Source organism: Orbicella faveolata, unplaced genomic scaffold (assembly GCF_042242905.1).
Source record: "Orbicella faveolata isolate gen_17 unplaced genomic scaffold, um_ofav_v1 contig_35, whole genome shotgun sequence".
In the NCBI taxonomy this organism is placed as follows: domain Eukaryota; kingdom Metazoa; phylum Cnidaria; class Anthozoa; order Scleractinia; family Merulinidae; genus Orbicella; species Orbicella faveolata.
This window is the reverse complement of record NW_028301564.1, coordinates 10,946,061-10,971,780: the sequence shown is the minus strand read 5'-3', so window position 1 is coordinate 10,971,780 and position 25,720 is coordinate 10,946,061. Positions and strand designations below refer to the sequence as shown.

Genomic DNA, 25,720 nt, shown 5'->3' with positions numbered 1-25,720 from the left:
GTTTCAACATGTCCGTGACTTGATTTCCCGTCACCATACTCTGTCCCACATTCGAATACACGAACAAGGAACGACGATTGTGACCGAACGCTTCTGCGTAACTGCGATCCAGGTCCGTGAAGACCCAATTGATGAAACAACTCAAATGTAAGGTGTCCGGGTCGATCTTGTAAAATAGTTCGTCGCCGTCATTCTGTCCTATGACCAAGTCCGTGGCCGTGGGTACGACTCCCTTGGGAAATTCTTTCCTCAAGTGGGGTCCCAAGACGTAACCCGGTCGTCCGTTTTGCAATGTTCCCATCTTCACCCATTTCATCTTCTTGGCCAATTCGATGCCGATGGACATTTGGGGAAAGACGCGTTTACCGTTGATCAGGAGACTGAGGCACGTTCTCGAGTTGTCCAGGACGCATTCTCCATGCTCGGCCCGATGCATGACCGTGTACAGCAATTCGGTGGGATCGTCGGCTTTGCTCTTTTTCTTGTACAGGGTCACGTCGACATCCGTTCGATCTCCCAACCTATGCAGGTATCGATCTCGTATCGCGTTCAGTAACTCGGTACCATTCCTCGGCGTGAATTCCAAATCGCCTTCTCGCGTCGATCCAGGGACCCGCGTGTAAATGTTTCTAGTCGCGTCCACCATATCGATCCACCAGATTTCAAACAGAAGAGAATTCTTCAAACCCATCTTACGCGTCGCGGACGGAAACGAGAGGTCGCTGATACCCACTTTCCAGCCAGGTTCTCTCAAATGTAACGGGTTCGGCAGACGGTTCTTGAAACTTTGGGCCTTGTTGTCCGGGAACTCGTTCGTGCTGGCATTGCTTAGCAGTTGCACGTAAAAGTCGTCGGGAGACTCATTCATCCTTAAAGTGTAATGTCACCGAGGTCACGCCCGATGTAAAGTCCACTAGCCTTCCGTCGTTCTCGGCCAATTGCACCTCCACTATATCCAAAATATTGCTGCGCACGGGTTTATATTGAATCTGAGTCGGTTCGTGCGTCGTCTTGGTCGGGTCGTGGGGGACCTCTCTCAAGAGATCCGTGACTCGATTTCCCATGATCGTGCTACGACCCACATTCGAATACAGGTACATGGGACTGCGAGGCGGAGGGAGGTCCGGATGAACGACGACTCCGCGATAGGCCTTGGCGTATTCCTCGTCCAAGTAACTGAAGCGCCAGTTGCAATAGGGACTGAGCTGTAACGTCCCGTTGTTTCTCAAATCCCAAAAGTTACGGCTACGAAGTTCGTCATGGTTGCTCCAGTCTCTCTTGAAATCAGACGGGACTTTGTCGTCGGGAAAGATCTTGAGCATGTTCACAGTCATGTGGACGGAGTAATACGATTCCTCGCGAATCAAACCCAACTTCTTGACCAGTTTAGGACCAAAAAACACTCTGGGACGTTTTCTGTCTCCGGACTCGTCGAGGAACGTGTCGGTGTTATCGATAATCAAATCGTTGCCCTCCCATCGGAACACGGGGTAGTATTTTTTCCCGTCCGGCGCTCTCAGACTTTCGTTGGCGCGATCCATGTAATGATACAGGCGTTCGTGAAAACGATTGATGAGGTATTGCATGAGAGATCGGCCACTCGTCACCTTGTGTCGGTCACGGTTCAGTTCCTTCCCGTAGACGTCAAATTGCACGTGGTAACGCCCTGGAAGCCACGTAACCCCGTCGGGTTGCAAGATGAACGTTTCAATGGTCCACTCAATACCGAACACGTAGTCGTCGTCTTCAAAGTCGTGCGTTTGAGGGACTGGTACTTGATGCGGTCGTGCAGGCGGGATCGGGTAAGACACGCTTGCCAATCCCACTTTCCATTCCTTGTGGGGGTCAAACAGGAGCGGATACGGCAGACGGTTCTTGAAACTGTTGGCCTTGTTGTCCGTGAACTCGTTCGTGCTGGCATTGCTCAACAAATGCACGTAAAAGTCTTTCATTTTTTCGTCTTTGGCTTTTGGGTCACGTACAATCCCTTTTTATCAATCCAACTGTCGTACTTGACTGGCCAACCTTTCCAACGCACCAAGACTTTATCCCCTTTCCTTTTGACGATCTTGTCGATGCGGAACAGATCGTCATCCTTCACGTTCACCTTTTGCAAATCTTGCGCGTAAAACGTGCCCTCGACCGACGTGCCGTCCCATTCTTCCACCTTGTACGTGGTGACACTACCCGGACGCACCCGACGTATCACAAACACCTCCTCGGTCCAACCGGGTAAATACCCTTTCTTGAACTGACGGAACTTCTTGTTCAGTCTCACACGATCCCCGACTTTCAGTGGAGGTCGTCTCGATGTTTTTCCCTTTTTATTCCCGTAAAGAGTCTCCCACACGTCCTCGCTATTGGCTAAAGTCACTTGATCGGGAGCCATCTTGATACTGCGATGATACGATCGATTGTACCCTCGGACCAGATCTTGTAACACGGGTACAAACTTCATCGTATTCTTCACGGTGAAGTACCGGTACAAACGTTCTTTCAGGGTCCGATTAAACCGTTCCACCACACTGGATTTCGTATCCCCACGCGTCGAAAAATGATGAATGCCATTCTGCTTCATCAAATCCTGAAACGTCTTGTTGTAGAATTCCTTCCCGTCGTCCGACTGGAGATTGATGGGTTTTCTACCTCCTTTCAAGATCTTTGCCATGGCTTCCGTCACCGCTTTACCCGTCTTGCTCTTCAAGGGCTGGACCCAGGCGTGCTTGGAAAACACGTCCACCACCGTCAACAGATAACGATACCCTCGATTGTACCTCGAAATATTGATCACCTCGATCAGGTCGGCCGTCCACTGCTCGTCGATGCCGAACACCACCACCGGGACCGTGGGAAACCGACGACGTCTGGGTTTGTGCAACGTGTACCCCAAATCCCTTTGCAGGACCTCGCGAGCACGTCGTACCGAGATCTTATTGGCCTGGGCGAATCGCGTCAAACCACCCAGACTACCGGGTCTTGAGGGATCCCTATACCGTCCCAGTAACGTTCCGGTCGAAAGCGGCCTCTTCTTTTGACCTTTCTTCTTCATAGTCGATAAAGTTTGTAAATGCACTGTCTCCACAACTCGAAACGTTGCTCCCGTACCTCGAGATACTTCTTAAATGAATCGGGTTGCCGTTTCAACCACAAGATATAAACCACAAAACGCATCACGTTGGGTTCGACGTCGGTATAGTCAAACACCTCCAAGGGCGAATCACTGAAGTCGTACGGGATGGGTTCACCCTGACCGTATCGCGCGTAGACTCTATCGCACTTGGAACACAAGGTCGTCCAACTCCATCGATCGGCCATGATCGCGCACACTCTCGAGATCAACCAACACAAGGCATGAGACATAATGATTTGAACCCAATTTTTTATTTCCACTTTCTTATATGTACAAAAAACGTCGTGCCTGATTGGTTCTTACTAAAAATCGACTCTGATTGGCTAAAAACGAAAAAAGAAGGCGAAAAAGACTCAGTCCGAATCTGAAAAGTAATGAACATAATTCGTGTTCTTACAATCTTGACCGTACTCATTATCACAGTCTTCCTCATAGGTATCCATGGCATAATATTTACAATTTCTCCAATCACATTTACCGGGTCTCCACTTCAGGGTTTCCTCCTCGTCCCCCTTCACATAGAATGCTTGGCGCATACTCTCTCTACACTCACCACACAGGTCATCCTCATCCGATTCAAGGGCACGGAAGAAAAACCGATCCTTCCACAGATCACGCTGACGCATGATATCGTAGATCAACTCTTCCAACTTCAGACACGTTTCCTTGTGAGCGCACCTGTTGAACGTCAGTATCTCCTCCACCCTGGGACTCTTGTCGTTCTCCAACACCCGTCGTGATAGGTCACGAGCGAACCGCAAGGGTTCAAACAGGTCGCGGAGGGTATCGCTCATCATGTACGTGAGGTTATCCGTGGCGATCAAACAGGCACGCTCGGCGTCCAGGGCGGGATCCCGACAATGAATGAATTTGAATTGACCGCTACCACTTCTGTACATCACGCGACACCACTCACCGCAGAAAAGGTAAACATGTTCGTTCCTCTTCATCATCTCCAAAATCGTACCACCCCAGTCAGGACGACGTCTCATCAAGAGCTCGAAAGACCACAGACTATCGGGTATTTGACCTAACGGTTCGAAGAGATTGTCAAAAATGTACATGTCCACTTTGGCATCCGGAATGGCATCGAGATCTCCTAAAGTGTGTACCTTCTGACCCACGATCCGCTCCACGAGGTCCCGAATCTGGTTCGAGTTGCTATAGTAAGTCATCTTGAAACCCACTCTCCGACGGACTCGTTAAACTTCTTTCCTTCTCGATCTGCCAACTTGGTGACCTCCAAGCCCGACAAATGAGGATAGCAACTACGGTCGCACCAGTCAATCAAGTGCCTCTGGAGCCTATAGTACAAAGGGGAGACAAGACGTAACTCCAAGTCAATTATCTTCCCATGTAACGGTCTTTCGCCTTCTTTTTCGATTGTATCCAAAACGTCAGAAGCTCGATTCAACTGCTGTCTCAGATCTTCAAGGATCTCCTGCACGGCTCTCTCATCCAAAATCCTATAGGTCATCACCGCATAAAGAGCAAGTCGAGAATGATTCACTGCGTCAAAACGGGCTCCTTTTATACCCGCGCCGCGGATCCACTTTTCACTCCGTACTTTCCCGGATCACGCGCCCTTTTTCAGATCCCACCAATCGGAACGAAGACCGTCACATGATCCCATCACACCACCCGAATACGATTGGTCGTCAAAAACGGCCATAAAGTCGAACTACGCATTCCATCACGAGTCACTTTTCTCAGCAGTCGTCATGGATTCACACGGCGAACCCGACAGGAAAAAGAAAAAGAAAAAGAAGGAGGCGCGTAAGAAACTGAAACTGCTCTTGCCCAAGAGAGTGGAAGGAGAAGTAGGAGGTAAACTACAATCCACCTTAGATAGATGGTTATTCAAAAAACCTCGTACCAGACTACGTTTCAACGAACGCGTCCTCTTCAAAGAGATCACCCCGGACTCCGTCAGTTGGACCACCGTCCCTCTCAAAGGCTTCTCGCGACCTTGGAGCGCCTTTTCGATCCAACGTCAAGAAGTCAAAAGCCGAATGAAAAGTAACCATTACAAGCGAAGGCAAAGACTGACCCCCAAGAACGTGCGAAAAACCAGACACATCCTAGAAACCATGCTACGGGAAAACACCCTGTTGGGATACTAACTCAATCTTTATCTTCATAGACTCAAAGCTACCTGTCATTCAAGGCGGATGCATGACCGTGATAAGAGACTCACCTCCTCGAACCATGCAAGTCCTGGAAGCCATGGGACTCGACAAATTCAAGAAAGACGACCTCGTAGAATTACCACCTGAAGTGGACGACCGAGGAGAATTCACCGAAGTTCAAGTGTTGGAGGAATTCGACCCCGATCAGTTCCTGAACCAACTGAAACCACAAGATCCCACTTGCCCGCGTTGCATGGTGCCCATGGAATTTGGAAGAGTGAAAACCCCCGAGGGCGGTACCTGGTGGGAGTATTACCGATGCCCCTCCTCCAGATTCTACACCAAGTGTTATGTGACCTGTGGCGCCAAAGAGGTGAGCACTTACCTGAGGCGCGTCGAAGAACAGACCCACCCCTGCTACAGGAACATCGACCCAGCCCGTTTCCGATGTCTATGCAGCAAATCCCTGGTCTTAGCCACCTCACACTCTCAGTCCAACCCAGACAGGCTCTATCTCAAGTGTCCCAAGCGTACCTGCAAGTTCTTCCAATGGATCGACGAATACCCGCGAGGAGTTCCCGAAGCTATACTGATCAATGGACAGGACCCAAACTAAGAAAAAGACAGACACAGTTTTTTTGTAAAAAACACACTCTGATTTTTAATTCACATTTCTTTTTACACGTTGGGTAATTTGTCTTCCGCATCGATCATCGATCGCATCGTTACTTGATTACATCGGTTAAAAGTACTGTAATAAAAGTGAATTGTGAGGATATAGCGTCTCGCTGTCTTCTTCTGTCTCTTCGTCCACGCGGACTGAAATGGTTCGAAACCGTAACATAACATCAGTCTATGAAACGTAATACGGTCCACGGGCGGCTTCACTTTCACGTCCCATACAAGGTTCTTACGTATGGTCAGGATCGAGTTAAACAAAGTTCTCCCGAAACACTTCTCGATTCTCCGGTACATGCTATGACTTCGGGTCCAGTTTTCCCTCTGCTCATCCATAAAAAACAAGATTTGGTGGAGCATTACCTCGAGCTGACTAGAATCTTTGAGTTGTGTCAGCCATCGTCGACCCACCAACAAATCCCGGATAGGAAAGTTCATGTCCTCGTAAAATCTGGTCCAGGGTGCCTCCATTTGGTCAATGGCATCCTCATAAGTGACCTCGGGCTTTCTAGGTACATGGTTTTGTAGTCCAATCTCTCTCAAGGCCATGATAGCGCTCAATACAAGTTCAAAACTCAGAGTGAAGAGCGGGGGCGACGCGGATTCGCTTTATGAAGATCCGTTCAACCAATCACAGAGCAAGACCAAGTCACGTGTTACCCAGACCCAGGGGATAGGGGGTATCCCCCTACCATACCCACTCACGGTAGGAGACTGGACACCATTATACCGTGTGTATAAAAATCGAGTTGGACCGTTCACTTTTCACTCTGAGTTTTTTTCAACTTGTATGAGCGCCCATTACAGAAGACTGTGGATACTCTCGTTGCTGTGGCTTCTCGAAGTACCAAGTGAGTATGGAAGTATTAGAGCAGTGTAACGTAGAGTTGACTACCTGGGAAAAGCGGGTGAGAGAGTGGATGAACGACGAAGAAGAAGAGACCCCTTTGTACAGGGACCTAGAAGAACTTTTAGGTTTTATCGAGGTGGTCCTGGACCAACTAGATCTTTTGGGGCTGGAAGAGAGGTTGGGGGTCCTTGACGAGGACGATACCAATGATTTGGTGATTCACATAGACTGGGTCCGCAACACTTACAGACAATTGCTTCAATTTTAGACATGGAACCACCCCTCCACTGCCACGTGTGCAAACAGCTGAGACCCTGCTGCCGCCAACCCATCCTAGAATTGAGCAGAAATGGGACCCACACAAAATTCGTACGCGCAATCTCGGGACCACTCAGAAAAGAATGGGGACTAGGGTGCGTCTACGCCACCTGTTGCAAGGCCATCTACGGCATGTACTACAATGGGGAAACCAACTGTTACGAACCCGTCTTCCTGGGAAACGGTTACAACCAGGCCCTGTCACGTGTCAATCACGTCAAATCGTTTATTGATTGTTATCCCGACGAAAAAGAGGGCGCCGGTCAATAGGACCGTGCACACGTCCCACCCTGTAATAACAAGTGGAATGTCCAATAAAAATTGTTTTTGCTCTATTTTTCAGACTCCATGTCTCGATTTCCTAACCCCCTATGTATATGGTGCAAGGAAGGATACTCCTCCAATCACAGTATCAGAGACTACTTCCTGACACCCTGTTGCGACCAATTCTTTCACGGATCCTGTAAAGCCCTCCACACCTGGTGGTTGAAACCCTCCCAAAGACTCTGCCCTCATTGCAAAGCCGTGAATTTCGGACTACCTCCCGATGACAGCCCCAAAACCAAGTCCTAAAGAGGTAAGCGCTTCGATGGTCTAATGGTGAAGACGTTGAGTTGTGGCCTCAAAGACCCAGGTTCGATTCCTGGTCGGGGCATTAAAAATTCTTTTTTATTTTTTCCATAGAGACCCCTGGCCTGTAAAATCTGTTTGGACGCCCCCCACCCCGACGAAGATGTCATGCTCCTCTTTCTCACCCAACACTTTCCCTACCCCTGGTACATGCGAAGAGACCTCACCAAGGTCTGGCCCTTCGGACGCGTGTTCGAATCCTCCTCAGGCTTTCACGGAGAATTTCTCACCCCACAAACCATGATGCTATCCCTCGTGCACCTGGGAACCAATGACGTGCAAGCAATCAAGATGATGCAAAAAATCACGCAACAAACCATGTACATTCTCTCGTTAAAGGATCTTTATTAGTTACAGGCATGAATAAAAATGTTTTTCACTCCTCTGATTCTGGTGGTGGTGATTTTACAATTTGTTTGAGAAATGCTCGGTACGCCAACTCTTCTCGGTTGTCCCAACTGCTCTTCCACGCCTCCCAACCGTCCTCAAATCCATCCGGCAACTTCTCCAAACACACTGGGTCTTTAAACGAGATGGACTGGTCAGCACCCATCTTATCAGACAGCATTTTTCGGAACCTCAGCACATCATCCGCCACCTTCGTAATTTCCTTCCTCAGGACCCCATCCATCGCACGAGAAACGGCGTTCTTCATTATCTTTCCAAGAATACCCTCATGAACGGCATCCATCACCCTCGCTGCAAATTCCTCTCTCGTCATGTCGTCTGGTAACTCCTCAGGAACCACCTTCGTCTTGCTCTCCTCTGAAGACATCTTCTTGTCGCCGATCTCAAAACAACAATACCCACTCGATACTCACGCAAACCCTTTTATCACCCCATCCGAACCTCGATTTCAGGCATTGGCTCGATTTGATCACGCACGTGACAACCTCGATTTCATGTTGCCCTTATTTGGACTGTGACGTCACGGGGTCATGTTTTGCTCACCAAGGGGCCATCTTGGATTTTACAATTTAAGAGAATGTATGGGAAAATCTTGGTCACGTGGTATGATCCCTGGCTCCTGATTGGTTACTGCCCCTATGAGCGCTATTTACTACTAGTGTAATTTAGACAGTTTTGCAATGGGGTGGGAAGGTGGGTTCCCCCCAGCAATGACATCACCAAAATAATGACATCATAATCAAAAAATAGAATAGTGACATCATTGGGATGGAAGTGTGTGGATGGTGTCATTGGAAGTATTATGTCATAAACTGAAAACTGCATTTATGGCATCATTTTTTATCGTAAGGTGACGTAATTTCCATTTTCGGAAGATGATGTCATCGAGGCAAAGAGCTAAAAATAGATTAGATGATGTGTAGAGTAGTTTTAAGGGATGACATCATGAAATGGAGCCCCTGCCTAATTTGCCCCATTATTGAGTATAGAATAGGAAGAAATACATTTCAGCAGGATAATTTCATAACAGAATAAAATATACCTTATTTCTATTACGTGTAATTAATTTTTGGACCTGGGTAATGTTAACTATAAAGGGGACATGGAAATTTCTTTTCTGCGTTGGGACCATCAATTTGTATTTACACCTTGAATAGATGCTAAGCAGAAAAGAAGTTTTTTTTGGACATGATTACTATCACCTTTAGCACCTTGGAACAAAGTCTATATGAATTGTGGTTTCATAGTCATTATGAGAACCTACATGTATGATCGTGAATAAATCAATTTCTATTTAGTCTATTAACTTAATAGACAAAACAAAAGAACTCTGTTTGTTAAGAAACAGTACAGTTCTCCATTGCTTCTTTGTTATTGCAAAATAATCTCCCTGGGGTCATTAACGCCTTAAGTTATGCAAGTAGACAAGACCAAGAAAATGAATGAAGTGATCATTACCAATGTCCTAGTTTGTTCTTTCAATCCCATCATGATCCAGTACACCGACTCATACTTCGTACTCAGAGCCTTTTCGATAATTCTGTTTACACTGGCTGTGAAGTTACTAGACATATATTTCAATGTAACTTCAAGGTTTACATAAGGTGCGTTTCTTTAAGAAAATCCAAGATAGGATTCTTAAATCCAAAAGAATCTGAAAACGGATTTTTTGTTTCTTTACTAAACAGATCAATCCAAGATCTCTGGGATCATGGTGCGTCAAAGGAACCGAAGAATCCACTCCCAGTTTGGATTCTTCGGTTCCTTTGACACAAAATGATCCGAGAGATCGTAGATTGATCTGTTAAATAAAGAAATCTGTTTTCGCATTTAAGAATCCAATCCTGGAATTTTTTAAAGAAACACACCCATAGACAGTCTAATATCCTATAGTAAGCTCCTAATCCATCTTCTGAGTGTCTTCCAACTGTTTTGGGAAAACGCTGTTCTCTAAATAGTCTGTTAAGTAGAAACTTTCGTTTATTCACTGCTAGTTCCATAGCCTCTTTTCAGTTGAAACCCTCAATGTCATCAAATTGTTGTTTTGTGTCCATTATTTCTCTGATGTGGTCTTTCTTGAAATCATGCATCCATGTTAAACCCCAAAGTACAAGATTATTGTGAGAAGGTGTGGCTGGATTGTTCTGATCATTGGGCTCATGCATTTTGCGTACAACAGGCTCTAAACATTGTGAATACAAACAATGACATTGAAGTGCAAAACAAAGTATTCAAGCACACCTATCTGCCTAGATCCCTTGACAAATGTTTGGAATCGTGGTGATGAGCATGGAGTCATTTGTTCCAGATTCATATCAACATTACCTAGACACAAAACCGCAACTAAGGGGTTCCTACTGAGCATTCAACTGTGATATACCAGACTATCTGTATACCCACATAGGTGTGGAACAAACTTTGGATAAATGTATTTGTGGGGAGTTTTTTTCAATTCAACAGGCTAAGATATTGGAAACATTTTGGTCAAGGTACAGGATATATCAGCATTGGCTTTTTGAAAACATGCTCACAATCTCGTGAAACTCCCAAGAACTTACTTTTCTAAGTTTGCATTCTTTTTCCTTTCAAAGAAAGGCCACTGAGTTACGTGCCACAGAAGAAAACAACATGACATTTGTGACACTACAAAGCACGTTGATGAACTACCTAATTGTGGCGAGAACAGCGCCTAACACCAGGAAAGTTAGATTCCTTTTGAGGAAAGAAACAAGCAAGGCCAAACAAAACAGACAACGACTTTGTCAGTAACCAGATGATTTCACCATCTGCTTCTAACTGCAGTGATGCAACTTTGATTGAGGAAGAAATCACCTCTGAAGACAAGTAAGGATAAGTTGCATGCCCCTGCAAAAACTTGTCACAAGTACAACTTTTGTCTGTGTACTTACTTTTTGTCAAAATTTATCAAGTGGTACTGTCTCAATAAAGGTAGAGGAAAAAAATCCATTACAGTCTACAATTTTATTTGGCAATGAGACAAAATCGAGCAATAAAAGTGACGATTTTGATGAAATTGATGGATACTCAGAGCCCTTGATTTCAGATCTGAGAGACCAGAAAGAACCAAAGAGTAGCAATGACGATTCTGACTCATATGATGGCTAATGGCCATTAACAGATTCGTAAATAGCACCAGTAAGTTCAAGAAAAAATTTAACCCCTGCCCCCCTCTTGCACCAGTGGTTTTCGTTGATGAGTTTTCACCCATCATCCACTTTAATAACAAACAGTTTGACATATCTGAGGGTAAAAATTAAGGGAATCTAGTGAGTGACTGGTCAATGAGGAAAAATGGTCATCCTTGGAATGAAACTGTTGTTATGATTAAAGATTGAATTGCAGCCAGGATGAGACATAATTAAAAATTTCGATAAAAATGTTCGCTGGCTAAAAAATATCAAAACATGAGCTTTCGGCTCTCAATCTAGAGCCTTTGACGGATAAAAATGGAATGCAAAAGATAAAAATATATGCAAAAAAGGCAAGATAAAAATGATGAGAAGAACAAAAACAAAGTGAAACTGTGTAAATTAGGTGACTATTGTTTAAAAACAAGTACTATACTGGTTTGGAATCAGCTTAGAATTATTGTCAGCATGCTTGGTAGCAGAGGTGTGCCAAGCCTCCAAAGTTTTTGTAATGCGAAAAGAGCCTTTGTCAATGACACTAGAGTTATCAAAATCCATGTGATGGTCGAATGACCACGCATGTTTTGCAATGTTTGATCCATTAGTACATTGTTTGACATTCCTAATGTGTTCTTTCTTGTGAGTTTCAAAGCACCGACCAGTTTCACCTACATAACTCCAATCACAGTCAGCAATAATAATACATGCCTAAACATCATCTCACACTGGGCATCTTTAAGGTCTTCAAGATTCATTCTCGGAATATCCAGTTTTGTTGATGGAGGGAACATGCATTCGATAAGCAGCAGATCGAGATCATCATCATCATTGCTACTAGAATCAAAGCTGTTCTCATCAAAGAACATTGCTGCAGTGATGTTGTTAAACTCTCTCCTGGGAAGAGTTGAAGTGTGTTTACACTCTCTGACATCATAAGCTAACAATAATATTTTCCTTGTTATTACCCAAAATTCCATGTTTTTTTTTAGAAAGAGCGCAAACGTCTTGCTAAATGCTCAGAAATGTCCTCACCTCTGACAGCAAACAGCTAACCTTAAGCTGCAGTTTGCAGTTGAGAGAAAAAACCTGTAGGTAAAGATCTGTATTCTTCGAAAACGACCGCGGCTTTGCACAAATTGAGAAGAGGAAAAATTCCGCAAAGGTGGTATTACCTAACAATTGGGTCCAAATGATCAGGGACACCAATCTAGTTTTATTGGATAGATATTTATTTTAAGACTTAGTAGGAAGAGGCTTATTTCTTTTCTAGTTGCGTGACAGTGAAAACGATCTGGAGATCTGCTGGTAAGTTAAAGCAGTCACCTGTCTCGATCTAGGTCTTAGACAATTTAGTGTACAGGTCTAATAATTCATCCACTCATTCACATTACTAAATTCATTGAAGGTCAAACAAATGGACCAGGGAGATTTCACAAATTGGAAAGACCACCTCTCCACAAAGTACAAAATTGCAAAGAAAGATCAAGACGGAAATCCATTAAGAATCAGGGAGATTCACTGGATGAACTACGGCTGGGGAGAGAATGGTGATGGACAGATGGTCCCGCATCCAGATGAAGTGTGGTTCCGCAACAGTTTCTTCTCTGACAAGCCATGGAAGAAGGTTAAAGTAACCACTTCACCACAGGTAGATTTGCAGCCATCTATCCTGTACAGAAGTCCACTTCACCTAAACCCCAACAAGGTAAAAGAACTCCAAAAAATGACCAGAAACCACATCACAGAGTCAGAATAAAAGTTTTACACGAGCTTAAAATCTTCCACTGCAATCAAGGACTCAGGCGATGATGAATAGATGTAGAATAAATCATTAATATGAATGATATAATAGTAGGTGATGACCGAAATATAAATATTATCTGAGATTAAATAGAGAACTTAAACAATGAGGACAATGCCAAGTACAAAAGGAATTTATATTTTACCTTCAAATTTTGCAATTGCCTAGACTTTTTTAGTGCTCCTTATGATCTCAAAACTTGATCAACCTAAATATGTAAAGCTAGTGTTCCAGGGATTTCACTTAATGACAGGCTTTTTAAATATCGAAAGTTAACACATAAGTATTTTAATACATATGTAACAGCTTTCTACAAGAGAGCATTGTTAAGATACAAACTCAACTTATGTAAACCGGAAGTATGTAGACCGGAAGTAGTTGTAAGCTCAACATCAGGTTGAGGCTATGTGTTGCACCATATTGAGTTGTTACATGAGTCCATGTTGTGATGTTGAAGTTTTTGTTGTGTACGCATAAAACTTGAGTTCCAGTTGCTGTCTCTGATGTTTTAATCCACCGCAGAAGATGGCCACGCTCGCAACAGGTTATGGGCCCAGTCGAAGGTTGTTGTTCGATGGTGATGAAGCCAAATATGAGCTGTGGGAGATAAAGTTCCACGATGCTATCCTGGAGGAGAACGAGCCAGAAGAAGACAATGTGAGCAAGAACATTGACGCTTTTGCTCGACTTATCCAGTGTTTAGGTGATCGGAGCCTGTCCTTAGTTATGAGAGATGCCAGGGACGATGGCAGGAAAGCTTTGCAAATACTGAGGAATCATTACATGGGCAAAAGTAAGCCATGTGTTCTTGCCCCTGTCCACTGAACTTACCTCGCTACAGAAGAGGCACGATGAGTCCATTACGGATTATGTTCTACGCGCTGAGACTGCAGCTGCACCGCTGAAATCCGCCGGAGAGCCAGTCAGTGATTGTCTTTTGGTAGCCATGGTGCTGAAAGGTCTTCCTGTGGAATACAAAACTTTTTCGGCCATTGTTTCGCAGCACGACGAGACGGACGACAAGATGAAGTTCCACTAGTTTAACCCTTTTCCCCTTAAGGCAAACACCAGTTTTTCACAAATCGACAAATAAAGACACTGCCTGTGTACAATATGCCATTTGAAAGCCACTAATCAGCTTATTTAAGAATTGACATCAGCAGTTATGAAGGAGGTAGACATTTTGTGAGAAATCGTGTTAAAATGGGAAAATAAACGACTTCAAAAATGTGTCAATCTTCTACTATATTAGGTATACCACTAAACTATAGCTTATTTAGCAGCTCTTAATGCATAGCTTGACATGAAACAAGTCTTGCATTCCATTCGCATCCCGAAAAAGGAACTTAAAACTTCTGGGGGTGGTCAACCATGTCTTGGATGGGAGAGGGTCAAAATTTTATGACTTCAATGAGCAGATCTTCACAAGACAATTTTCATGGCAAAAATTCATAGAAATCTATGAAATACTCACAAAGTTGTGACCTTGTGTGCCAATTTGCACTCTTAGGGGGTAAACATGAGCAATCAGCCCCCTATTCACCCCATCAGAATGGAACAGCCGAGAGAACCTGGAGGTCCCTCTTTGATATGGCTAGATGTTTGTTAATTGGAGCAGAGTTACCTAAACAGTTGTGGATGTATGCAGTCCTGACGCCAGCACATATACGCAACAGATGCTACAACCATAGAACAGGTAAAACTCCGTATGAGTGTTTGACAGGTATCAAACCCAATTTGTTCAACATGCACGTATTTGGTACAGTGTGTTATGCATATGTACAGAACAAAACCAAACTGGATGTTCGAGCTGAGAAAGGTATTTTTGTGGGCTATGACAGGTCCAGCCCTGCATTTCTTGTGTATTAACCACATCAAAATACTATCAAGAAAATCCGATGTGTCAAGTTCACTAAGAGGCTTGACCATGTTGATGAAAGTGTTGAACTGTTGCCTGATTCTGCTGAACCAGAACCTGAAATCCCAATACATGAAAATGAGGTCGCCAATGTTAGGTGTTATCCTATCAGAGATCATGTCAGACCAAAATACCTTGATGATTATGTAACTGGGAAGGATCTGAATGATGCAGTTGATGATGCTGCAAATTGAACAATTGATTTTTGCCACAGAATAACCAATGCTCCCCAATCATACCAAGATGCAATCTCATCCCCAGATTCCAGTAGCTGGAAGGATGCCATGGGTCCATTTTGGGACTTCCGGCTCAAAATATTTAATTCCCTTTTTCGGCGAGAGGGCACGGATGTTATTGTTAGATAATTGATAGTATCGAGTATCAATAGCACGCATACTTGCTATATATCGCATGATTTTTCAGTTGCATTGTAGTTAGTCTGGTTAAGGGATCAGAGCATTATCTGCTGTAGTATAACCAAAATTTTCATTTACCCAGCCCACCCTTCCGTGGGTCAGAGAGGTTTATTTGTTAGTTATACTGTACTTGTAGGTTTTATTCGAATAAACTTCTCTCTTATGCCAAAAACGAACCGTGTTATTGCATTACTCTTATCGCGTTACACATCAGGAATTGATGAAGAGTTTAATGCACTATGGGAGAATGAAACATTTGAGCTCACCTCTCTACCAGAAGGTCGAATCTCAGTGGGGGAAGTGGGTCTATGCAATAAAACCAGGTCCAAATGGGGAAAAAAGTGCAAGGCACGTTTTGTTGCCAAGGGTTACTCGCAAGTCCCCGGAGTATATTATTACGAGACTTTTTCACCAACTGCCTGTATAACCTCAGTTCGCACGTTAATGCAGTTAGCCGTTCAAAAGGGTATGGTAGTACATCATATGGACGTTGAAACAGTCTATTTGAATGCTCCCATCGACTGTGAGTTATACATGGAACAACCCGAAGGTTATGGGAGAAAAGGTCCCAATGGGAAGAAACTTGTGTGTAAATTGAGAAAATCATTGTATGGTCTAAAGCAAAGTGGTCGTAACTGGAACAATATGTTACATGAGCATTTTGCTCAGGATGGTTTTGTGCAATCTCTAGCTGATCCATGTGTGTGTATCAAGACTACTGAAAGTGGTCATGTTGTTGCAATTGTGTGGGTTGATGACATTATTATTGCAGCTAGCAACACAGATGTACTGAAAGAGGCAAAAGAGTCCCTGATGGTGAGATTCAAAATGAAAGACCTAGGGGTGCTTTCTTGGTTTTTGGGTATTCAGTTCAAGTGCAAAGGTGATGGTATTGAAATGAACCAAAGTCAGTATGTGGAGAAAATTTTGTCAAAAATCAGAATGTCAGATTGCAAGCCAAAAGCAGTCCCATGTGAACCAGGTGCAAACAAAGCCAGTGAAACCAATGAAAGTGATCTTGAAAACACAAATTTGTATCATGAAATTGTTGGAAGTTTAATCTATCTCATGACTTGCACTAGACCTGATTTGTGTTATGTTGTAACATATTTATCCCAGCATTTGTCAAAACCAAAGAGTCACATTTTGGGATGGCTAAGCAAGTGCTAAGGTATTTAAAGGGAACTCCAAACAGGTGCTTGAAGTTTGTCAAGACAAGTCAACCAAAACTAGTGGGATACAGTGATTCAGACTGGGCTTTGTCTAATGATAGGCGCAGTATTAGTGGCTATGCATTCAAGTTATGTAATGAAAGTTCACTGATCTCATGGAAAAGCAAAAAGCAAACCATTGTAGTACTGTCTACATGTGAAGCTGAGTATGTGGCATTAGCCATGGCTACTCAATGGGCTAAGTTTCTTACCCAACTTTTGAGTGATCTAATGTGTCTCCCTTGTAAGAGTGTTTGTATGTACGTAGACAACCATGGAGCAATTGCATTAGCTAATAATCCTATACATCACCAAAGATCAAAACACATTGATGTGAAATATCATTATGTGAGACTTGAAATCCAGAATGAAGTTCTTGAGTTGGCCTATATACCAAGAGACAATAATGTTGCAGATGTATTCACCAAGCCTGTCACCAGAGCTAAACTTGATAGATTATTGGGTTAACTTGATTTAGTAAACCCCAAGTTGTGTTTGAGTGGGGGCGTTAAGATACAAACTCAACTTATGTAAACCGGAACTATGTAGACCAGAAGTAGTTGTAAGCTCAACACCAGGTTGAGGTTATGTATTGCACCATATTGAATTGTTACACGAGTTCATGTTGTGATGTAGAAGTTTTCGTCGTGTATGAATAAAACTTGAGTTCCAGTTGCTGTCTCTGATGTTTTAACCCACCAAAGAACATGGTCACGCTCACAACAAGCATCATGTGCTCAGCATCTAAGCATGACATTGGCTGTACATTCTTGTATTAAAACGTAAACAATGTTAGGATAAGATTAAGATGACAGGGTTTTAGAATGTTAAGATACGATAATGATAATAGTAAGGTGATCACTTGAATTAGGTAAGGTAAGGTAAAGTCTGCATGCGAGCCAAGTGGCCCATCAGGCTGGAGCTTATCCCGGTTTCTGTAACATGAAGCGACTAGGAGTATTTCTACTCCCCCCTGGATGGGATGCTAGTCCATTGCAGGGTTACCCCCAGCATTAAGCTCGCTGGTACCCATTTATACACCTGGGTGGAGAGAGGCACTGTGAGAGTAAAGTGTCTTGCCCAAGAACACAACACAATGTCCCCGGCCAGGGCTCAAACCCGGACCACTCAATCCGGAGACGAGCGCACTAACCATGAGGCCACCGTGCCTCCACTAAAAAATTTGGAACGTTTCACGAATTTGCGTGTCATCCTTGCACAGGGGCCATGCTAATCTTCTCTGTATCGTTCCAATTTTAGTATATGTGCTGCCGTTAAGCGAGCACCACTTGAATTAGAAGTGAGCAATATTTCATATGTCGGTAGCTTTTCTACAGCTCAGCCAGGGATTTCGCTTCAGGAGGGGCTTTTTAAATATCGAAAGTTAACACATAAGTATTTTAAGAGTAAATGTCAGTAAAAATCAAAGATTATCAACAAAATCGCGGACACGGCCAAAAATCGATTTGGCTCATTTTTTGCCTGTAGGTAGCCTTATATAGTAAAGTAAAGGAAATGGGGTTAGATGTTTGAAATATGCACTTTAACGGGAATAAACTGTTAAAAACTTGCGGCTGGTTAATTGCTCAAATTTCACCAAGCGCGATCCTGAAATTATGCACTTTTCAGGCAGTTGTGATACAAACAAAAATGTAACAGAAGGACTTTTCTAGCTATAGAAATATAGAGTTAAACTTGCTTTATCGAAACAAAGTGATAGTTTTTGTCTCGTGTTATTCCTTGAGGAGCTACGTCTCTGTTAAGAGACGACATCTTTGGCCTTTTGAAATTAAGGCAAAGGTGGCCTAGAATAGCTTGGCAAAAATACATGTGGTAGTGGGTCAAAGTTTACAATAACACTACCAGGAAGCCTTGAAAGATAGTTCTTTACGATCTGGGTTTTATTTCTTTGGGACCTTTGACAATCAAAAGATGACCACTGGCCGTATTTCGGTTAAATGCTATGACGCCATAATGAGATGCATAATAACAAAATTAAATGCGTTGTACACAAATAACTGTTTTGGTCAGTTACATCTTCACTGGCCATTGAAATGACTAGAAACATATTAAAATGGCTACAACTACACTTTATTTCATATACTGAGACAGGAGAAACAAATTTCGACTTTTCCTACCCTGTGAATCGCGCCATAATTCTGCATAATTCTGCAAACAACAGGTTGAACAATTGAATTGCACGCAGCATGTTAAATTTGCCACGTAGCCGTTAGTTTACGTTTGCTTCGCATCCAGTGAACATGAATTCGAGCATTTGCATCCCTTCTGCGCCTTCTGCAATCGCCAGTTTCGAATATACTGAAAATCGTCAACACAAATTGCAAGAGATGCCACAAGTAGTGGCGAGCTCGAGTGACTGAAATGTGATATGTAGAACTCTGCTGTCACGCAACGCCCTCTTAAAAATTGTATACGCACCGCCTTTTATAATCAGCGGATCAGTTATTTGTGAAACGTACATTGCTCAGTTACTTGGAAGTGCAGGTACACTCCTGGACTAATTGCGTGAGTCGTGCGATGTATGGTTTTTTCCTCTTCTGAGGTGAGTCAGAAATATCCAGCCCAAGGTCGATGCACATGTCTCTTAGCCTATCCACTCTTAAAGTTGTGAGTGTACGTTTTTGTACAAGTTCGCAGATGTTAAGATCAAAAGATACAATCGGATGGTGAATAGCGACATCTCTCATCACATTTGCACACACAGCAGATAGATGACTCTCAGCTTCGGCGGAAATTTCGTCCTCGTCAGCACTCTCCATGGCCACTTCTGAGACTTCACTAGCTTTTGCTTCGTTACCGGCGGCTGTAACTTCTATTCGCTTCTTTGCTGATAGACGGCTAAAGAAGCCACTACTCTGCTGCAACGTAAAGACTTCATCAGGTTGAAATCGGCGTTCCCCCGCTTGGTCTCTTGCTAAGCTCATTGCTTTCAAAAATTCCTGTGGATCGCTTTTCCGTCCACTTTGCTCCCCTTTTTGAAATTGGTCAGTTAAGAATTCGGACTGTTTCTTTAGGGCCCAACCCATTGGAAGAGGCGGCAAGGCATCACTCTTTGCTTGGACAGTAACTTGAATGCTTGGAATTCGACTGCATCCCTCTGTCAGCTTGGAAGAATATTCTCTTTTAGCTCTATCGTAGAGAGTTTCCTGTTCGAGCATCATTTGGTGTTTTCCAGTATCTAGGTGTGTCTGGAGGTTTGCAAAGCGACTGTATGCTTTTACACATCCATCCTCTGGACATGGGAAAAGCATGTCATCTGGCTTATTTTGACCAATACTGCTTTGATCTTGGTTTTCGTTTTCAGTTGAGAAATCTGCTCTGACAGAGCTTTTCTTGATATGTCGATGTCTCACAATCTTGAACGGCGGTGCGCTACTTACATTCTGCGATGGGGGTTCTAGGATTTCCAATTTTTCGGGCTGCTCCATGACTCCTTCGAACTTTGCCCATGGCACTTCTTTACCGAAACCCACATTGAATGCTCTCCACACTCGTACGCCAGTTTCATCGTACTCAAAATTGTTGAGTAAGCTTATGCCATCCCAGTTGATATTAAAGGTGCTTGACAGCTTGGCAGCAACATAGCTTGCATTCACTCCTGTGGTTCCTTGGCCAGACTCAATGGCTGTTTTGAGCTGTAAAGCGTTGATGACATCATAGCCTTCGTTTACGTACCTTCCAATGTCTCCTTTGATTGTTGCTGCTTTGCGATCACATATCCCCTTTCCACCTTGAGGGTCCGAGAAGTCGTTTCTTAATACAGCCACTCCTACGGCATCATCGGCCAGCTTAGCTGAGATGATTGAATTTCCACTGTGATAACAGCCAGCGTTATCTTGTTTGTAATAAGCCATTTCCAGGTCTGGAATTTCCTTTTTCAGGGTAGTGAGGCAGTCAAGCATTATCGAAGCCACAGTCACACCATCTTGGGCGCAGCTTTGAAATACGTGAACAAGTGTCTGCGATTCAAAGTGCTCAGAACCCTGTGACCGTCTTATGGCAACGCTAATGTGCCATGGTAATCCTCGCTTCGCAAACCAATCTGACTGTGCCTCTCGATATTTTCGGGGCATATATTTTATTGCCCAGTCCTGGACTAACAGCACCGATGGGCTGTCGAGTTTGGCTAAAACTGAATGCTTTGCTTCAGCCTGGTGGACTGAATGTAGCTCATGGGCTTTCCAGCTAATGATATCATCCCTTGCCTGTTTGATAGTATGCAGCATGTCAGCTTGATCTTCTGCTGACGAGAGCGCAATTGAACACTCATCTTCTATGGTACGCATGACTTCCTCTAACTCATAACACTGCACACGACTCATTGTGGAGATGGTCGCAGGAGCCCCGAAATTCTACATTGCTTGGATCACTTAGCACATAAATTCGACAATGATCGGGAACCTCAGAGGACTCCACTGCATGTACCTATAAAAAAAAAAGTAAAATGACAAGCTTGTCGTCAAGTTTCTCTAAATGATCAAATGCTTCCGCTCCTTGTGCTGAAAAGTTGTCAAGTCCTTGCAGAGACTTGCGAACAGATGAAGAACACACGGCCAAAACTCTCTGTAGGGTTCTCTTACTCATAGGATCAAAGTTGGTTTCACAGCAGTATTGTTGATACTGCTGGACAATGCGCTCTGGTTTTTCCCCAAAAGGAACATCTTGAATTACGTGTGGACTCGTTATGAAAGAAACAAAATGTTCTAATTTTACAGGTTCAATCCTGATTCTCTTTTTCTCCTGGTTTGGAAGAGGAGCAGCTCTTCCATGTAACAGCCTGTGGCGTCGGGCAATCTTGTAGCATAGCTAGTAACGGTTGGAATAAACTCTCTCATCTCCTTAAGGGATAACTTATCTGCCATCAAAGAGAGTATTTGTCGTCTGGTGCTCCAATGTTGCACGTTCAAGTAGCTCTCAGCAAATGCACTAAGAAGCTCCATCTCTTTTTCGCTTCTGCCTTCGACCACAACCTGACTCTCTCTGCTTACAGCATGACGATCACAAAGCTCTGTCCACAGTTCTTGCGAATTTTCAGGTGCCAGGACATCAAGCATTGCAGATATACATTGTTGAGCTTTCCGTAGGTATCTGCGTTTAGTACGCTCGTGCGCTGTATTCCGCGGCACTGATAACGTGTGACGTACTGGACTGACGTCTCGAAGCTGTAAGAAGCGATTAAGCTACACCTGGGACTCGTTGTCTAGACTGGAGCTTTCATCACTCTCTTCGGAATCTTCTTGCGGAAAAAAAGGCTCTGCCGTCTGGATGTGGAATCTTCTGGCAGTGATTCATCACCAACAGTTACAGGACAAGTAATGGCAGGAATATCGAAGTAACTCGCTTGTTCATCAACCTGACAAAAAAGTGAACACATTGCTTTGGATGGCTTCAAAATGAGATCAACCGTGTGCAAGCGCGGGGTGTCGTGTATAAAAGCACAAGTCGCAAGCGAGCTGGAAAGCAATATTTGATAATTAATTTAATTGACTGGTAACCTATCCTGATATCTTTATCCAGTTACTACTCAGTATTATTTCCATTTGGAGCATTTAGAAAAAAAGTTGAGAAGCCATATATTAATTTAAAACCTTTATTATTTGGTTATATTCTGGGATGTGATTGGCTATCCGGGCAGGGCACGCTTTTCCAATTCTTGTGCCATGTATGGTCTTGCCCAGTCGTTGACGGGCGGCAATGGCGGTGTTTTGAGGATGTGCATGCAAGTTATCCTGGACACGCCCTTCTCACACATGGGTTGAACCCCAGAAAAATGCGGAGAAGGGAGAATTCAGAGAATGCGTTAAGGTTTTCCACTTTCATTAACTATATTGGATTGAATATTTTCATAAACACTTTGAAGAAACTCACCAAGCATAGACCACATAGACCTTCTGTGTTGTTTTCCACACCTCCTGTGGCACCCAAGTCCTGCGATTCTAACTGATTTTTTGTTTTTGCCAGAGACTGTCGACATCGTACACAAATTCCTTTAATATTTGGAGACAAAGGATTAATTTATTCTTTTCTACTTTACACATCCCCCTTGAACAAATAGCTCTGAATGTGGCAAAAGAACAAACCTAGCCCAGGAAAAAAGCCCCACAAACCTTAAATTGATTACGCAATCTGTATTTTACCTTGTCACAAGTCAGTCTTTTACGTTCCTTTCCTTTTTTCCGAGCATTGTTAGAAGGAATTCTAATATCTGTAAAATATTTCAATTCGAGTCTTCCCCTATTGAATAAGTCTTGAAGAAGGTGAAAATGCTGAGTAAATACCAATGTTTGAACAAGATTCTGACGTAAAAGTATTTGCAAAAATCCTGAAAACTCGTGAGACATGAAAATAATTTTGCTGTTAAACTTGGCGTTATTTTACGTGGCAGTGAAGTGATTTGAAGTAAGGATATTAAGTCTTTCGTATAGTGTGATCGTCTGGGTGAGTGTAGTTCTGAAAAGAACTGTTGTTGGTGAGTCACCAACAACTGTTCTTTTCAGAACTACACTCATCCGGACGATCACACTATACGAACTACTGATACTCCTGGGTTCAAGCCATTTACTATGATATGAAGTCTGTGATTCCCGCCAAGTACCCTGCATGAAATGAGAGGCTATACAGATGTTTATCCTTGCATAAAGTGAGAATAAACATTGCAATTGCTTTCCTGATCCGACAGGTACGAGGTTTTTCGTAAGCTCAAAAATGTGTATTGAGTGCTGCAAACTAATTCCCCTTTCTGCTGCGGGTACCTTTTCAGATTCCTTTTTGTGACCGGAGACATCCTGAGGCACAGAACATAATCTACTAGCTCTTCTCCATCCGATTCCAAGGGTTGATCGATGTAACGGGCAAACAGTCATTTCCGAAAAATTGACGGGCTTCACGAAAACCCCGCTTCTTGCTAAGATAAGTTCTATCTCTGTCTCAACACCTGAAAACTGTAAAAAACCCTTGTGGCTTCTGATATCCTTGCTGCACGATGACAGCGATACTGTCTGAGTGGACGGATGCCTTGCGCGTTCCTCTGCACCACAAATGCCACCAACAATATCAAGGAAAGAACAAGAGATTTTTTTTCTGCCGTGGAGTTTAAGCAACCGTTATCTTTATTCCTTTCACCAACGATCATTACACTTTTGCTTTTTGTTTACTTTCGATAACTGATTACATTTGTTTCCCGTGGGAAAATTAAATCGTTATTTTCGTTCCATAAAGTTTTCACTGTACGTTTTAAATTTGTGACATTTTGTAAAGTCTGTTTCTTTGTTGTATCTTTTTTGTTCATGACGGCAATATATTTGTCTAGATTTTATTTGTGTTGCAGAATGTATTGTTAGTTGATCTGGTTACGTGACAGATTATCACATGTCACGCAGTCGACACGCAGACAGGAACCTCAGCAAATCGCTAGCGGTGCCTGCCGTGTTGCGCGGGATCTTTTGTGTGTGGGACGTCAAAAAAGCCAAAATTAGGATCAAAGTGGACTAAACGAAATTGGGCTGCGACACGCTATAGAAAATGACGACAAGTAACTTTTAAAGTTTACTCATCACCAGCTCAGTGGCTTTAATGAGTGCGCTATTCGGCCCCCTTTACACCAACTTGCAGAGGACAGTATTTCGAAAGTATCTTCCAAGCGGCATAATAAGGGCCTATAAAAGATTTCTAAGGTAAGGAACTACTGATATCAAAGCAAACATAACAAGCTAAGTGCGGCTGCGACTCAAACAATGGTTTGCTTGTGTCACTACAATGTTGATTTTGTTCATTTCAATATGACGCCATTTACAATTTTACCGAAGTTTGGTTGGTTGGTATATTGAAACAGTAGAAGATACCAGAAAAATGAAACAATAAATTTGAAGACCTACCTTACAAGCCCTCGTGATAGTATTGCTGGAAATTTTGAGACACTACCACATGCATTTTTGCCACAATATATTAGGCCGGGTTTGACGTGAATTAAAAATGGCGAAGACTTCCTCTGGTAATTAACCCGTGGTTTCATCAGGAAGGACACAATACAAAAAATATCGGTATATCTTGGTAAAGGAAGGCCAACTGTACATATTTGTAGCTAGACAATTCCTGCTGTCACATTTTAGTTCATCTAAGGTCGGCCTGAAAATTACATAATTTCAAGCTTGCACTCACTCATTTTCGATCATGCAATTCATAACGGTTTATTCCCGTCAAAATTAATATTTACACAAACTAACCTCATTTCACTTTAGCTAGTACCTATAGCTACCTGTAGACAAAAAATGGGACGAAACGAATTTTTGACCATGTCCGCGATTTTTTTATTTTTCTTTGATTTTTAGAGACATCCACTCTTAATACATATGTAACGGCTTTCTACAAGAGAGCATGATGTACTCAGCATCTAAGCGTGACATTTGGCTATACATTTTTCTAGTAAAACGTATACAATGTTAGGATAAGATTAAGATGACAGGGTTATATAAAGTTAAGATACGATATTGATAATAAGGTTATCACTTGAATTAGAAGTGAGCAATTTTTCACATTTGTCAGTAGCTTTTCTTCTTCTTCTTTGAATTAGTGTACGAACTCGTTTAGATTTCTGCTTTTCAATAGCATACACAATGGAACTTCTATTAAGCAAATAAATGCTCTCATTATTATTACACATTGAAATCTCAATATCTATCTTCTGGGCTGCAGATAAATGAACAATGGTCTCTATTACACTTGGAGATGCTCAGATATTTGAGCACGGAAATTACATCAACTACAAGCCAAAGTGCAACATTTGGTACAAAGCACAAAGGATGGGTCAAGGAAAGATAGGCAAGATCATGCGATCCATTGTCGAAGGAACATCGGTTGAAGAAAGCAACAAACGAGTGGCAGGCCATATGTCCTGCAAAACTCAATCATTTGCCCAAAGAAATTTTTACAGGAATCTGTAGATCATCCTTCTGCGATTCAACCACCAGAAGCTTAATCCATTTGAAGGTTTCGCACATGGTGAAAATCAATTATATTCACGAAGTACTTTTAAGTGAATGAAATACATGTCTTCGAAATTTAA

The 25,720-nt window shown here is 43.0% G+C and overlaps 4 protein-coding genes and 2 non-coding genes across 6 annotated transcripts; 1 reads left to right on the top strand and 5 right to left on the bottom strand.

Moving 5' to 3' along the window:
• Window positions 1-846: 846 nt before the first annotated feature.
• On the bottom strand, window positions 847-1,952 carry LOC149103239 (uncharacterized). The gene has a single exon (XM_089274429.1). It carries the CDS (start codon window positions 1,950-1,952, stop codon window positions 861-863), a length of 1,092 nt encoding a protein of 363 aa, XP_089130555.1. The 3' UTR covers window positions 847-860.
• Window positions 1,953-3,483: 1,531 nt separating this feature from the next.
• LOC149103238 (uncharacterized) lies at window positions 3,484-4,440 on the bottom strand. Its single transcript, XM_089273558.1, has one exon. It carries the CDS (start codon window positions 4,303-4,305, stop codon window positions 3,484-3,486), a length of 822 nt encoding a protein of 273 aa, XP_089129684.1. The 5' UTR covers window positions 4,306-4,440.
• Window positions 4,441-7,688: 3,248 nt separating this feature from the next.
• Window positions 7,689-7,760, top strand: Trnah-gug (transfer RNA histidin (anticodon GUG)). Its single transcript has one exon. It is a non-coding gene; the product is annotated as a tRNA-His (tRNA).
• A 7-nt stretch (window positions 7,761-7,767) lies between these two features.
• Window positions 7,768-8,615, bottom strand: LOC149103236 (uncharacterized). The gene has a single exon (XM_089273556.1). The coding sequence runs from the start codon at window positions 8,508-8,510 to the stop codon at window positions 8,112-8,114; it is 399 nt and encodes a 132-aa protein (XP_089129682.1). The 5' UTR covers window positions 8,511-8,615; the 3' UTR covers window positions 7,768-8,111.
• Window positions 8,616-17,815: 9,200 nt separating this feature from the next.
• Window positions 17,816-17,924, bottom strand: LOC149103235 (U6 spliceosomal RNA). Its single transcript, XR_016202256.1, has one exon. It is a non-coding gene; the product is annotated as a U6 spliceosomal RNA (small nuclear RNA).
• A 1,203-nt stretch (window positions 17,925-19,127) lies between these two features.
• LOC110051794 (uncharacterized) lies at window positions 19,128-21,098 on the bottom strand. Its single transcript, XM_089273894.1, has one exon. It carries the CDS (start codon window positions 20,979-20,981, stop codon window positions 19,128-19,130), a length of 1,854 nt encoding a protein of 617 aa, XP_089130020.1. The 5' UTR covers window positions 20,982-21,098.
• Window positions 21,099-25,720: the final 4,622 nt, after the last annotated feature.

Bases quoted from the DNA above. Each gene is read 5' to 3' on its own strand.
- LOC149103239 (XM_089274429.1), bottom strand. From the start codon at position 1,952: ATGAAAGACTTTTACGTGCATTTGTTGAGCAATGCCAGCACGAACGAG.
- LOC149103238 (XM_089273558.1), bottom strand. From the start codon at position 4,305: ATGACTTACTATAGCAACTCGAACCAGATTCGGGACCTCGTGGAGCGG.
- LOC149103236 (XM_089273556.1), bottom strand. From the start codon at position 8,510: ATGTCTTCAGAGGAGAGCAAGACGAAGGTGGTTCCTGAGGAGTTACCA.
- LOC110051794 (XM_089273894.1), bottom strand. From the start codon at position 20,981: ATGAGTCGTGTGCAGTGTTATGAGTTAGAGGAAGTCATGCGTACCATA.